Source organism: Epinephelus lanceolatus, chromosome 15, assembly GCF_041903045.1.
Source record: "Epinephelus lanceolatus isolate andai-2023 chromosome 15, ASM4190304v1, whole genome shotgun sequence".
NCBI lineage: Eukaryota > Metazoa > Chordata > Actinopteri > Perciformes > Serranidae > Epinephelus > Epinephelus lanceolatus.
The window spans coordinates 21387058-21402086 of record NC_135748.1 but is presented as its reverse complement, the minus strand read 5'-3'; the positions used below and the strand labels follow the sequence as shown (position 1 = coordinate 21402086).

General features: G+C 43.1%; 2 protein-coding genes across 4 annotated transcripts; one reads left to right on the top strand and one right to left on the bottom strand.

Annotated features, from left to right (window-relative positions):
- Positions 1–23: 23 nt before the first annotated feature.
- Positions 24–3111, bottom strand: prph2la (peripherin 2-like a). The gene is made up of 4 exons (XM_033642520.2): positions 2980–3111; positions 1863–2674; positions 1374–1620; positions 24–383 (listed from the first exon to the last, which is right to left on the bottom strand). The coding sequence occupies exons 2-4, from the start codon at positions 2441–2443 to the stop codon at positions 111–113; spliced, it is 1101 nt and encodes a 366-aa protein (XP_033498411.2). The 5' UTR covers positions 2444–2674; positions 2980–3111; the 3' UTR covers positions 24–110.
- Positions 3112–3412: 301 nt separating this feature from the next.
- On the top strand, positions 3413–14761 carry LOC117266931 (uncharacterized). Of its 3 annotated transcripts, none has more exons than XM_033642368.2 (20): positions 3413–5384; positions 5671–5802; positions 5905–5994; positions 6079–6222; positions 6325–6483; positions 6574–6655; positions 6771–6960; positions 7112–7255; positions 7701–7891; positions 7971–8106; positions 8194–8251; positions 9017–9146; positions 9255–9426; positions 9531–9879; positions 9964–10069; positions 10154–10263; positions 10353–10531; positions 11351–11819; positions 12706–12812; positions 14220–14761. In XM_033642368.2, the coding sequence occupies exons 2-20, from the start codon at positions 5712–5714 to the stop codon at positions 14328–14330; spliced, it is 3018 nt and encodes a 1005-aa protein (XP_033498259.2). In that variant the 5' UTR covers positions 3413–5384; positions 5671–5711; the 3' UTR covers positions 14331–14761. The 3 variants fall into 3 exon arrangements, with proteins under 3 accessions (XP_033498259.2, XP_078031171.1, XP_033498258.2); XM_078175045.1 differs by having other exon boundaries at positions 9014–9146; positions 11435–11819; XM_033642367.2 differs by having other exon boundaries at positions 9014–9146.
- Positions 14762–15029: the final 268 nt, after the last annotated feature.

The following is a 15029-nucleotide window of genomic DNA, read 5'->3' as shown; positions in this document are numbered from 1 at the left end:
ATATGTATTTCTTAGTTGTAATTGTTCTCCCTTGTCGGTAAAAAGTGTATTGTGAAGAACTCTTTTTACTTCAGCCATCAGGGACGCTGTTCACTGAGGCCTGAGAAAGGTCAACTGGCCTCAGGTGTTTCCTTCGGCGGCACATTGTCCGGCCCATAGTGTGCTTTAGAAGTGGAGGGAATGTTAATGTTGGGGTCTCCATTGTTGGATGTGTCTATCTGGTTGTTCTTCCCAAGGCTCTTGATGATGTTCAGGTTGGTGCGGGCAGTTTCCATGAAGCTGTTCTCCAGCAGCCAGCCATCAGAGTCAGAGTTGAGGTCACCCTGTCTCAGCACATTTTCCAGAGAAGTCTGGAGGTAACGAACCCCTGTCAACACCGAGAGCTAAAACAAGACACAGATACATATTAATGACAATGTTACATGAAACATGGACACAAATGATGATGCAAGAGGTCAAATAACTAGTTTTGTTTGGTTCCTTTATATGCTTTAATTACCTCCGCCAAAGAGGTTTCTTTGTTGGTTTGTCGGTTTGTCAGCAGGATTACGTAAAACCCATGAAATTTTTGAGTAGATCCAAATCATGGGGTGGATATACAAACTATTTTTCACTTTTGTTAACATTGTGAGATAAGGTGTTTGCCCCCTGGTGGAGGTCTGCACTCTCTGAATGCCCTTCTAGTTTTGTTTAAATTTTGTACTAATGCTCTTTAAACTGATATGCAGTTGAGTAAAGGGCAATAAGAGAGTCCAATTTGAGTGCTGCATGGATGGCCAGAGGTAATATGACAGTAGAGATTTACTCAAGGATTAGTACTGCGAGTCTGTGAAGTGTATGTCTAATAACAGTATTAATGCAAACTGAGGTCACACCAATCATGTCCTCCACTAGTGTCTCTATATAGGTATAAATATAAATAAAAAGACACATTTCTTGTCACTGTGATTAAGTAATGTCTCATATTCAGTAAAGTGTTAAGATAAACAAGAGTTAATAAGAGTTATAAAGTAGAAACAGGACGCCTATTGCCACAATTGTTGCACCAACACAACTGCAGCTCTTTCTGGAGGATGCTGTCACTTTTAAAGGGTACTGCACTGATGTAGCATTGCACACCGAAAACATTGTTGGGCTCAGAGTGAGCAGCCTAAAAAAGCATCCAAATCGATGCAGCATAACCAGAATAGATGTCTATTTAATTCCATGCTCTTTTCCTCCTTGTCAAATCCGGGGACGCTGAATTTAAAAATTTGGTTTTAAGTTCCAAGTCGTACTCCTCCAATGCCTGAAGCAAACCTGTAAAATGAAAAGAGTTTCCTTTTAATTTCACTATCAAGACATTATTCTGTTGTCAGCTTGTCTCTCCTCACCTCAAACAGCCAGGTGATGAGGACTGTGAGGCCAATGGACTGCATGATGTGGGTGTAGTACTCCAGCAGCGCCTGGCGACACCCTTTCATCCACAGGTTCAGAATTTCTGTCTGGTGCTCGTAGTTGAAGTGAGCAGAGTTGTTGGTGATCTGCTGCTGGATGCAGGGTCGGGGGGAGTTGATGTTGCAGCAGCTGAAGGGGACTCCATCCATCAGGTACTTCCCCTCCACGTTACTTTTTAAACGGCTAGAAAGCAAGAAAGAGACGAGAAGATCAAGGTCTGTTTCAATGCTTTTTATGCATCAGTGTGAGAGAGATATAACTAGTGTGTCATTGTTTGGGACGGTAGTAAAATTAATACTTGAAGCAAGTTATACAAGCACATATTTTGAGATACTAGGGGGATGATGGTGTTTTTACGGTTCGCCATCATAAGTGTGAATATATTCTCTATGAAATCAGTGTCCTCATTCTGTAGTTGGACTTACTCCACCACCTCTTTCTGGGACATATCCAGGTAACGGTTACTGATCCACTGGATTTGAAACCAGTCTTTATACCCATTGTTCCCACAGCACTGGAACTCTATCTGCAGCATGTCCACAGTTCGCTTCAGGAAGCACCGTCCTGGTGTGTCCGTGTCCTTGTAGAACTTGATGGCGTCTGTCAGCCCCAGGTTCAGAGACTCCTCCAGCTCCCCATGCATGCTGTAACACATCAGAGCCCCCACCAGCACACAAAAGGTGAAGAAGAACGTGCATATGATGTAGGGCAGCATGATCAGCTTCCAGCGCAAGAACTTGGTGGTGTCCACGCAGTCGTAGCAGATCTTCCCACCCAGGAAGTTTATGGCACATGCGATGAGGCCCACGGCAATCAGCATGTTGGGCACGTACTGGATGTCCCTCTCAGCCATCAGCTCTCCTCGCTTGTTGATTTCCACCTTGAGGTAGAGCCCCAGGCTGAACAGGATGGCCCCTGTCACCACTGAGATCCAGTTCAGGATCCAGAGCACCTGGGCCAGCTTGTCCCTCTTGGTCTTGGTGAACTTCAGTTTCAAGACTGCCATGGTTTATATCTCCTATGTGTGTTTTCTTTTAAATCCAGGGGGGATTAAGGGTGGGATACAGGTAGAGGAGGGGAGAGGAACAGGTTATCCTCCAGGGAGTGTGGGGGACCAAGGGGAGGGGGATTGGTTGGACAGTTCTCTGAAGGTCCTCTCATAAGCAGCTTAGCCTGGCAGTCATGATCGATATCTTGTGGACGCTGCATTATGGTTATACTGTAGATGCAGGCAGGTCTGTGAGACAGTGGAGAGAGTATGAAAAATATTCTCACATGATAGCACAGTTCCTTAAATTAGAAAACACTGTTGAGACTAAAACACTTCAGAGACAAAAACACGATCAGTTATATGCAAACAGGAAACAATCTGCATGTGAGACAAATTGATAAAAGTTCAGCAAGATGTGATAGGTTTAAAAAACATGATTTCCATATAAATGCAGTGATTCTTGCATTTCCATCTAGACAAAGTTCCTAGATATGAAATGTAAGATGTAGCTGACATCATGAAACAGAATCAGAGAAGTCCACTGTACCTACCTTATCCTGGTCAGCATTCACCTTCAGCATCTGACATCATTCTCCCCTCGTTTTCAGTTTGTTTCCCTTTCCTTACATCCTCAGATTTAGTCCTGAGAGAGGCGAGTGGTCGTAGTGACACAGATATTATAGAGAGATCCACCGCAGCATCAGAGCGAGACTCGTAGCCAAGTCCTGACCCTCCTCCTAATCCCCTTTAATCATTAATCAGCCCTGGGCCCAAGAGGGATTTGGACCCACCTTCTGCCACCTACGCAAATCTGACTGTCCCGGCGCTGTGAGAGTAATGCATGACGGCCATTGTGTGGGTGTGTTTGTGTGTGTTTTCATTTAGTAGTAAAAATGTGCAGATATCCAACTGGACATTATGAAAGGGGATATTGTATAGTTAGTCTGCAGCATCTACAGCATAACCATAAGCACACATTTTAATTAAGTCAGCTTGTATTGACAACTAAAAAATATTTACACAAAGAATTCAGATACATTATTAATTCATCTTAATTATTATAAGTAATAATACTTTAGCATGTGCTGCCACCACACATGATCTAGACAAGTAAATTAAGGCCATACAGGGTGTAGTGGTTATTCTTGGACCTATATTACCACTATGGTGGCGGAGCAAAAATATGACTAATGACACATCCAAAAAATTCAGTGTCCACAGAAAAAAATTCCAGAAAAATGACTCAGTATTTATTATAAACAAAAAAAATTTAAAAAAAATGTACGTCCATAAATTTAAGTCTAAATAAGGATTCTAAAGATAAGCTAAGGCAAGGTAAGGACAGTGTCAGCATTTGGCCCTGAGGATGTGAGGTCAAAGTCTTTCCTTCCCACTCTGGCCACACCCTCGAGGCAGGCTCCCTCTGCTTTATACTCAACCATCCACAGCCACTAGATGGGGTCAGCTCAGGAAACAGAAATGGATAAGAGTTTGCCAACAATAATTTTGTCTCCTACACAGGATAACTACATCATTGACACAATCAGTGGCACTGCCAATAGAGGCCATGTGCCCCCAACGCAACTGCTGCCCCACCCTGGGAGGCTGACATTACTGTCTTTAAGAGGCTGTGGCGAGCTCATTTTAAGCTGGCATGAAGATATATGGTATCTTATGAAACTAGACAACCTCAGGTATTCCTTGGTACCAACCATGTCAACACAGCTTGTTGGTAAGGAGGCTAAATAACACCCCATATTTAGGCTAAATTTTGGTGAGGAAACAACTGGCAAGGCCCAAAGGGGCCCCTTAAACTCTCACCTCAAGATATCTGAATGAAATTCAATGGGTACCAACAAGTGTCCCCTAAACTGAAGAAGGCTTGTTCCTTACAATCGACATACTCCTTAAAATTAAAGCTGTATATTTGTTTTACTATTATTTTTTTTTTATTATTTCAGGTCGGCCAAGTCAGTGATCTCTTAAGTCCCCTCTTAAAACTACCTTTTATTGGAGAATCTTTCCCGATTTTGCTTGAGTTTTCGGTTAATTTACACTGTCTTTTATTTCCTCAGTCTTTATACACTAAAGTGTTTTCATCAGTGCTTTTAAAGGTTGTTGTTTTCATGTCTATATGAATGTATAAATAAAGATTATTATATCATTATTTTCAGCTAGCCTAGATATGTCAACAGCATAATCAATCCCTGACATTTAGTTTTGGCTTTTGTTTTTAGTGTTTCAATCCAAGTTGTTTTTTTTTTTTTTGTGGCCCCATCTGGCCACCAATTTGAAAAATGTACTAAAGGCACTACTGAACGCAGTGATGAAAGAAAAAAAATAACACTGCTGCTGCACTTCTCTCTACTGGTGGGAACTTTCCAGTAGAGCTACACTTTAGGATTATTTTCATTATTGATGAATGTGCCAATCATTTTCTCAGAGAAGGAAAGAAAGTAAAAAATGGCTGCTACAATTTACCACCGCTCAAGGTTATGTCTACAAACATCTAATTTGCCTGCAAAGTTGTGAAAAAAAGACTAACTTGTGACATCACTGACTGGTGTGTGGCCAAAAGTGCCAAATGCCTGGAAGATTCATGCTGCACAGAGCAGGGCACTCCTCCTCCTTCTGTCATTTAAGAAGTTCATTTTCACCTCCTGCTATCATCTCACACTTGCTGGTCTTAGCTATTATGTTTCCTACTTTAATTTCCTCACTGACACACACACATTAAAATACACTCACAGCCGGGCCGCAAATCAGCCAATGAAATGTTAACTGAGAGTGAGATTAGTGGATTAACATGTACCAAAGTAGCTTGTGTAAGAAGAGAATGTTACCGTAGCCACTGGGCCAGTCAGCTAATCCACAAGGCAGACAGAACACACAGCACTCACTGCTGCGCGGACTGAGAGTGAAGCGTAACACAGCTACTGGAAAACCACGTCTCCAAGTGAGTACTGAGAATCAAACGAATATTTACAGTTTTCTCTTTGGAAGCTTGTAAAAATAATGACGACCATGTTCATGCTTTAATCTGTCCTTGCACAATCCATTGATCTAATTATGGAAACATGTCTACAAGAGGCTATCCAGGCTTAAGTGCAAAAGTTATTTAACCACTCATTGAGATTTCCTAAGTGCATTACATCAGCTATGGTTAAAACACCTCTAGTTTACAGTGTGTAAGATGTCTTCTAAATAAACATTTGTTTGTTAAAGCACAATTTTTTCCCCAGTAATGGTTCCTTGATCCCACCATGTGAGGTCTGTGGGCATCATGCTGGGCACAGAGGGCCAGTGGTCCAAGGCGTTAGCCAACAACAATATAAGAGCCATTCTCCGCTGGCTGCAGGAGCTCACAGCTGAAGGTACATCAGGAGCATTTGACTACCATAAAACTAGAATTCTATCATTCCTCCATGAATTTTTTGTTTCATTAACATGTTATCTCCCATAATGCACTGCTGCAGGTGAAGCTGATGTGGAGGAAATCCTACCAACTTTCAGCTGCTGGGTACAGAGGACATCAGAGTTTGCTAAAAAGGAGTTGTTAACACTATGTGAGAATGTGTGCCTTTGTTAATCATATTCAAATGTTTGAATTTTTAGGATCTTTCTTTTACATCTCTTCTGTCCTCCCACAGGTTTCAGCCGCTGCCAGGGCCTGTGGATGTTTCTGGACCGCAGTGCTTTCACCAGGGTGCACATGCTGCTCCAGAGACTGAAGAACTTGCTCACTCTCACCCAGTGGGCAAGAAAGCAGCTCAGCTCAGCCCACCTCTGGCACGGTACACACTTACAGCGTACAGCTGAAAAGCATAGTGGTTTGGTTGATATTTTTGACTGCAGCTGTAGTTCTAGCCATCTGACACGTGCATGTTTTTATTTAGGTGTTGGGGTCCCATGTGTGGTCTGCAGGGACACTTACAGCTCCTCAGACGTCAGACGTGGCTGCTGGAACCGAGAGCACAAAGCCCTTAAACAACACATCTGGCTGGGGCAACTGGTTCAGTGGTGGGGCATCATGGGACTCCTACCCAAGTCCCCTGGTACATATGATCACACACATTACATATATTAATGTAATGAACTCTTAGGAAGCCTCTAAAGTTTTTTTTGTTCTCTGCTGTTGCTGCCAGAGGCTCAAGAGGTGAAGCGTATCTCTCAGATGTGGAAGGAAATGGATCACAGCCATCGGAAAGCTTGTCTCGAGACGCCAGGGTAACTTGAATGATTTGACCTGTTGGAAGAATTCTGAGCCATGGTGGTTATTTTTCTCCTGCTTAAGTTCCTCTGTATTTCTTCTCTGCTTTTCTACTTTCTTGTGTTTGACCAGGTGGGAGGAGGGAGGAGTGGAAAGATACAGGTCTTTGATACAGGGGATGGTGACTCAGCTGGACAGGCAGCATGGATGCATTTGGACTTCTGAAGACGGCGCAGAGCAGTGCTATCCTCCTCCAAATCTGCAGGCCCTGCTAAAGCTCGTGCTAGTGCCTCGTATCGACAACGTGTCAGTCCAAGCGCTTGTATCCATCCAATTACAGCATCAACAAAGCCTTCTGTGAAGCATACTGTACAGCATCTTTCCTTTTACTGTGCTCTGTTCTGCTTTACTTTAGATCAGTACTAAATATGTTTGATTCAGGTTATGTAGCTCTTAACCTATACGTATCACAGCTCATGTACTTTGTCTTGGATATGGCAAACTTCCTGCAGTGCAAAGACGACCTCCTTCAGTCTTTCTGCCACGCCTTCACTATTCCCTCCAGCTTTTCCCAACAACTCAGGGCCTTCTGGATGCTTGATCATGGACACATCAAGGTACATAACAAAGAAGCAAAAATGTATTTTATGTATCAGGCAAGTGACTGATTCAGATTTTGATGATGTCATTAAGATGAGGACGTGGAAGCTGACTGTAATGCAAATGCTATTCAAGGGCCAGTTAAGCATCTTGTTGATTATATTAGCCTCTTTGTTTCAGCAGCACATAATGGTCTGCAGGTGACACTAATGGGCCATTTGAGTAGGGCGTATGATTAATTTAATAACGCTCCACTGTGCCACTCATTAGTGATCAAATTATAGTATCTCTCTTTCGGAAGAGGAGATGCTTTCATGGTTGATAAGAGCTTTGCCTGCTTATTTATTGATAACAACAAGTAAGAGATAAGTAACTTTAGTTTGTTTTTTTTCCTTCATCTTAAAGGTCAGTTTAAAAGTAACCTTATGATGCCTCTTTATGTCATGTTACTCTCTCACCCAGGCCTCCATGGAGTTATTACTGAGCCCCAGGGCTGCTGCTCCCTGTCTCTCCTGGCAACATCACTGCATCATCCACTGCCTGCTAACAAGGAAGCAGCCTCAGTTGGCTTTAAGGTACCTCCACTGGACCAGACCTGCAATAGAGAGCACTGAGGATGCTAAGCTCTGTGCAGACGTGCTGCTTCAAAACAGGTACATTCTGTTACACAAATGACTTGAATCAGAACATATTGTTTTATTGTGTGATGCTGAAAATATCTCTGCTCTCCAGTTGCGTCTCTAAAGCCTGGGCTCTGTTGAAGAGAGGCCACACTGAAAGCGAAAATGTGGTCAAGTACTTCCTCCAGGCCTGTGATGGATTTGGTTTGTGTGCAGAGGCTTTAAAGTGCATCCCTGCAGAATACAATGTAGGTGAATCTCTTGTAGTACGGCAGAACACATGCACCAAAGATATTTAGCCTTGAAATAACTTTCTTTATGAAAATGTTTATCAGGGTGAAGAGAACAAAGGAAATGGGACTACAGGGCCACAGTTGCCACAGATAAAGAAAGGTAAGATAAAAGGTCCAGTTTGTAGGATTTAGTGGCATCTAGTGTTGAGGTTGCAGAAATGAAACTTCTCCCATGTGCCAAGCCTGTAGGAGAACTGCAGCAGCCCATGCCAAAGTGAAAATGGCCCTATCTAGCACCAGAGTTTCATTTGTCTGTTCTGGGTTACTGTAGAGATAACATGGTGAACTCTGTGGAAGAGAACTCGCTCCGTAAGTAGATATAAACAGCTCATTTTAAAGGCCCTGACACACCAAGCCAATGGCTGTTGGTTATTGTCGGACCATCAGTGAACGCCTGTTGCCTTAGTTTTTATCGTGTGTCCTTCACCGTTGGCACTAGCAGGCCTTTGTCAGCTTTTTTTGGGGGCCAATGCAGCATGTCGAACTGGTGCTGGAGACGGCAAACAGACTCTCAAACTCTCAAACGAACGTAAGCACTAGTTGGCTGTAGGCTTTGTTGTGTTCAGGTGCAACTTTTTGGTCAAAACACAGAGCCTGTGAGGTGACGCAACAGTAGCCCTTTGTCGCCACTAGTCTTTTGATGTTGGTATGGTGCGTCTGGGCCTTGAGAACACAACATTTTTTATTTTCAGGTGATTATATTCTGATGAAAACATTGTAATTAATGTTATATACCATCTCTGCCACTAAATGCCCCTAAATCCTACACACTGGACCTTTAAATGAATAGAATATTAAATAGTATCAAGACAGAATAAAGTATATTACATTTAACCGCAACATTTTTTATAACACTGTTCAGCAGAAAGGCCACCCTGCCTGCTGTCTGCCAAACTTTATGAGGCTCAGAGAGACAACACAATGTCCCCAGAGGAACTGGTCCAACTAGTCAGAAAGGCTGTGATGGAAGTGAGAAAGCCACATCCCAAGATAAGGTACTGTGGCTGTAGATGGCATGTAGGTAACAGAGGTTGAGTTGTGTTAAAATATATTTAATACCCAAGAGAACCCAGCAGATCATTTCTCTATGTTCTTTATTCTAGTGAAATGGTGTGGCCAGAGCACACGGAGAGAAAATCGAAAAGCAGAGAGATGTTTCTGTCAACCAGGGCTCTCCGTCATCTCACGCCCAGCCCCTCCCCAATGGACATGGTAGAAGACACAGAGCAAACAGCACATACAGATGAACCAGAAGAGGAACAGCCTGTCCATAATGTATGCATTGTCAGTGTCCCCACGAAAAATCACCACAACAGCATAGTCTATTGATTTTGAGAAATAATGATCCTTGCCCTGCACATCTGTTTTTGTCCCAACAGGAGCCTGAGTCACAAGAGCACATTTCATCTTCTGAGGATCTGAGCTCTGAGTATGTCTCCTCCTTCACCTCAGCCTCCTCCTTGCCTCGGTTGAGACGGCATCCTTATGTGTATGAAAGTACTGTGACTCTGCAGAGGATCTCCTCTCTCCTCAATGATGGAGAGAACCAAAGCAGGGAAGAAGAGGAGGAGGAAGAGGAAGATGACAAAGAGAGCAGGAGCCCTTCATCAGCTGGTGCCTTGTCAGATTGCCTTGAGCCTGCAGGGACACTAGATGGCGCCACAGACCCCGTTTACCTGAGCAACTTGAAGAAAGACATTTTGGTGGAGCCGGTGCTTTCTGCAGAGGGTAAGCTTTGTGTTGCATCTTATTTCCACACCATTCACATTAAGAGGCAGTCATAAAATAAAGAGAAACTTAACTCTTTCCTAGAGGGAGAAGAGGATGTTAAGACAGAGGTTTTCTCAAGAGAGGACTTCCTCAGTGTTGATGCAGTTTCAGGATCTTTCATGGACGAAACCCTACCTCTAAATAAGAGGTCAGAGATCATCTTATCTCACACTATACTTATGGTGCTCTGAACACACTTAAATCTAAGTTATGTTTATTTTCTCTGGTCCAGTTGCAGGTTATATCTTCCCCCTGAGTTCTACAGCAATGAGGTCAGCCAATCAGTACCCTTCCTCTGTGAGGCCCAGGTGGAGAGTCACAGCTTCCTCTCACCAGACTATGGTGTGTATCCAGCTGGAGGGACAAAAATATATCAAGCTGAATTGTGCTTTACTGAATGTCCACATCACTACATTAACATTTATCTGCAGAGAAACTGGCCGGCTGTAAAGGAGACGAAATTGTTCACGGTCCCCCAGGTGTCGCCAAGCTGTGGAGCCCTGCAGTGTCACTCAACCAAGAAGAACAAGCAGACTGCATCCCTTCACAGATTTTCAGTTTTACTGAAGCTGCAAAATTGGACCGTTTCCTAGAAAGGGAACTTCATCAGGTAGGTAGTGTCTTTGTTTAAAGGCATACTTCACCCCCAAATTTTTTATATCAGCTACTCACCCCGTCTTTATGGGGTGAGTTATGTTCACCAAGAAAACTTTGTTTTTGTCACATGCCTCCACAGTGAACGATGAATCCAAAAACGGAGAGAATTCTTAATGAATCCATTTACAACCGCTCACACACCTTGCGCAGTATGATCCGAGTCTCATTTATCCATCACATGGTCATTGTATGCTAAGTATTTCCCAAACAGCCATCCCTTTTCGACGGGAAACTGAACTGAAACTAAGTGAAACTTTTCAATACTGTCTTCAAAGCCAGAATGGTTAGTTCAAACTCACCAAAGTCACACACTAACACAAATAAAATACAGATTGAGGCAGTGGCAGACCTGCAGCACCTGTGTTCAGTGAGGTAAAATTACTCTTTTTGTCAGTGGAGTCTGGCTCTGAACATAGCCTACATAAGTTTCACTTTCAGGTCACTTCCCCATCGGAAAGGGCTGTCAGTTTGGGAAGTACTGAGCATACGACTGGATAAATGCAACGTGGATTATACTGCACGAGTTGCATCGTTTTGCTGTCGTCCCCTATGACTTCAGTTCATCAAAAATGTTCTCAGTTTTTTTCATTTACTTTGAAGGCATGCGAGGAAAGCAGAGGTTTGATCACAAATCCAAAGTACCATATAAATCGTCATTGGGGGGGTGAAGTATCCCTTTAACTCAACAGTGCGTACTATAAGCTGATTACAACAGTACCTGTTTTCAAAATTGGGCTCTTCACTTGTAATGTTTCTTGCTGTATGTGCTCAGAATACATATGAGCATCATCAGCAAGAGGGAGTTGTGGAATACTTCAGCCAAGGCCTCTCCTGTGCCCTGTCTGAAACCACTCAGGACCTACTGACTGACCTTCACCATAGCCTTCTGTCAGAGGATCCTGTAGCCAGTGGCTCAGAGGCGTCAGCAGGGAGCGGTCAGCAGGACATCTCCCCCCTTGCCCCTGTGTGCAGCTCTATTTTCCCCACACAGCTTCAGATCTCTGGTAGCTCTCTGACCCCGAGCCTAACCTGCAACATCATAACCACCTGTGCTCCTTCTCACAACACCAAAGAGAGCTCCCCCACAGCCCAATTACAGATGGATGAACTCTGTGCCCAGAGCACCTCAGCCTGGCTCAATCATTGCACAGTGGGAAGCTGGTTGAAACAGGACCTGGACACCCGCAGAGCTTCTAGTGGCTTTCTACCTGCTGCAGAGTCAGGAGCAACTATCACGTCAGGTGAAGACATTTTTAAAAAAAATAAAGTTAACAACTTTTTATACCAGCTTAAAAGGCAGCCACAAAGAACCACCCCAGCATCCCAATAATTCTTATACATATCCATGCATACATACAGTCCATATACATACACATCTTGTCCAGTAGTGATGTTTTTTATATTTGAATATAAACAGTACTTTACATATAAAACCATATACAAACCTATGTAACCATATGGTTTACACTGGTCCCCACAGATAATGAAATGTGTGCTACCAGTTGCCTTATTGACATTAGGAGCTCCTAAAACATTGCAAATGGTCATTAGCAAAATGCTAATTGAAAGCCCCATTTATCTCATTGCTATTATCATTGCTACCATTGGTCTTAGGACAAATAATTTGTGTTTGTGCTCTTGCCAGACATAATTGTGTGTCAGAGGTGCTGCTGTTCACTGCAGGGTGCAGGACACAGGTAAATGTACCAAAGGCAGGGGGTCTTGGCTGCTAGGGAAGGCAGACTGGCGAGGAAGTGAAGTGTCAGAGATTGGTTCCCTTAACCTTGCTGCAGCAGTCAGTCATCCATAAAAAGAACCCTTCCCCCTCCCTCCGTCCCCCACACCTTCTATGGGGGGTGTACTGTCTACCACAGCAAGCAGACCTCCCTCCATCTGCTTGGTTGTGCTGATCACCGCCGGGCCTCGGGGATCTACGGCCTATTGCCCCAAGCTGATGCCCCAACCTTGTCACCGGGACAAGGGTTAAAGACATAGCAGTGGCGCAATGTTGCATAAAATTAGAAGGACAATGTCAGGCTGTTTCATAGACATTTATTGTGTGTGTTGCTTCTAGCAAGGATTTCTGACAATGTTAACACTTACACTTTTGTTTCTGTTCATTCACAGATAACAAGAAGCCCTCTTTTGCACTAGGCCAACCGTATTCCTACACTCTGGTCAACTTTACGGACTTCACCGCAAAGCAAAAAGGAGACAGCAGAGATGGCAAACAGGTACTTTATTCTAATGATACACACTGTACATTGAAGCTGTGGCGTATTCATTATAAAGAGACAAAAGCCAGTGTGGCCAGTAGGGGTCACTATTGTTCCAGTTAAGATGCTTGACAGCATCTCTGATTTGGATGATCTCATTTCGGGTCCCTGGGGACTTTGCCTCATCACAACCCAGCAGGTGCCCTCTTTACTACCCTTCATCCCTCTTTCTCCTGTCCTCCAGCATAAACACCATTTGCTTGTAAGATCTCCGCCTACAATGATGTCATTTTCCAAACATGTAGGCAGTGCGTCAGGGAATAGGATTGCATTGTATCTTGAAGTATCAAATGTGCATGAAATACCAAAGAGCTGTTATGTGTTTGTCGAAAACACAAAATCTGATGCTGATGCAGTCACCTTTTTATATTGCATAATTTTACTGCTTACTTGTGCATCGACCTGAACATCACACTGCTAAGCACTGTAATATAATTGTGTGGATATGACCAGGTAATTGTTTTACTGAGGTTTCATTGGATAATTGTTTGATTGGGATGCAGTCACCTAATTATTTTGTTCAGAACTGGGGACCATATGGAGCTTGGCAGGTGAAACGCAATTAGGCCATGTTAATTTATGATGATTATACCTTGGGCCTGAGTAGCCTATACTGTACAAACAGTGTGCGTCTATCACGGCCAATCTATTTTGGTTGTACAGTGCATGTTTGTGGTGAATGCATTACATCCATTACCTTGCAGACACAGTGTGAGTGTGTGTTATCTAATTGTTCATCCAGGCCAGGAGTGATGCTGCGTAGGATTTTCTTAATTGGCAGATATAGAGATATTAATGACTAATGTGTGAAAATGAGTTTAAGACAAACCCTTACTGTCTGATCAAACTGTCGTCGATTTAATACCAGAGTTGCTGAAGATAAGAAAATCAGGATATTAAACATAGTTATTAGAGTAAACTATAAATTTAGATCTCATCCCAAATGACCTCATGCATGACTGTTTATGATGATTATTGTGGCACAGTTGTAAATGAGATATTCACTGTGGTGAAAACAAAGTCATCAATCAAGTCACAGGAGCTCACAAAGAGATAATGTCCGCTTAAAAAGATACCGCAAAATGAAATATTACCAACTTTGCCGTCTTTATGAAAATACCAATATTTGCACACAGAGAGAGGCGGGGAGCAGTGGTGTTGGGTTGATGTTGCATGTTGAAACATTTAAGATTCGAGCGGAGACGAATGGCCTCTATTAGGAGCATTTAATCAGTGCTCCCAGTCTCCTGCGCCCCCCTGGGGAAAGATTAATGGGTACAGGATATTTCATCAGGCCCTCCACATCACTGCCCAGGATATGAGGCTGTAATTGTGTCTGTTTTGTGCTGTTGTTCTGTGTTACAGGCAGACAAAGAAGAGCCCGCAGGTTGGAGCAGTTTGGGGAAAGGTTCACAAGGTGCCATAAGAAGTGGGAGAACACTATTAAGGAAAGGAAAACGAGTGAAGAGAGCATGAAGATTTAGCACATCTATGGCACATTGGACAGCGCATGGAGAACTGAACTGGATGAAAAATGTTCTCTACATGATGCATCTTCCTTTTGTTTCAAAAATACATTTTGATTTATTAACCTAAAGCAATACTGTAAGGATTAACACACGGCAAAATGAACTTACTGATCACAGGACAAGCTCGATGATCACCACATAGACTTTTCACCTTGACCTGATCATCTCCCCTTCCTCATCAATCAACTGGTTAGATCAGTCTGACGGCTGCTGCTGCTGTCAGCAACCTTTCCCACCCAGCGACATTGTCCTGCCACACCCTTCCTCTTCCTCTGTAACACCGTGTGTCAGAGACACTTAATAATGAATTTCTCAGGAATTATTGATAAATGTGAATTATTAAATATTTTGCTAATTAAAGCTCCAGTAAAAAATAGACATCTGTGGCTCATGTTGTGCTTTTTTCAATCTGGTCACCAGGATACAAGTTGGTCCAATTGAAACATTAATGCACTACATTTAAAAAGCAGTGATGGTGTCCTTGAAAATGAATCTGCACTTTAGATTCTTGACAAAAAAAAAAGGATGTTTGCTTTGCTGCCATTGCATCTCATGAAAAATGGATGACCTCCCAGTGCTCTCTGCTGCCCATCGCTCCCCATATTTGCACAGAGCCCAGGGACTGCATTTGGGTTAGCATCCTCCT

Bases quoted from the DNA above. Each gene is read 5' to 3' on its own strand.
- prph2la (XM_033642520.2), bottom strand. From the start codon at position 2,443: ATGGCAGTCTTGAAACTGAAGTTCACCAAGACCAAGAGGGACAAGCTG. The intron at 1,621-1,862 runs GTAAGTCCAACT...CTTGCTTTCTAG, and splicing joins TCCCAGAAAGAGGTGGTGGA to CCGTTTAAAAAGTAACGTGG. The intron at 384-1,373 runs GTGAGGAGAGAC...GTCTTGTTTTAG, and splicing joins TCATCACCTGGCTGTTTGAG to CTCTCGGTGTTGACAGGGGT.
- LOC117266931 (XM_033642367.2), top strand. From the start codon at position 5,712: ATGCTGGGCACAGAGGGCCAGTGGTCCAAGGCGTTAGCCAACAACAAT. The intron at 9,880-9,963 runs GTAAGCTTTGTG...ACTCTTTCCTAG, and splicing joins GCCGGTGCTTTCTGCAGAGG to AGGGAGAAGAGGATGTTAAG. The intron at 11,820-12,705 runs GTGAAGACATTT...GTTCATTCACAG, and splicing joins AGGAGCAACTATCACGTCAG to ATAACAAGAAGCCCTCTTTT.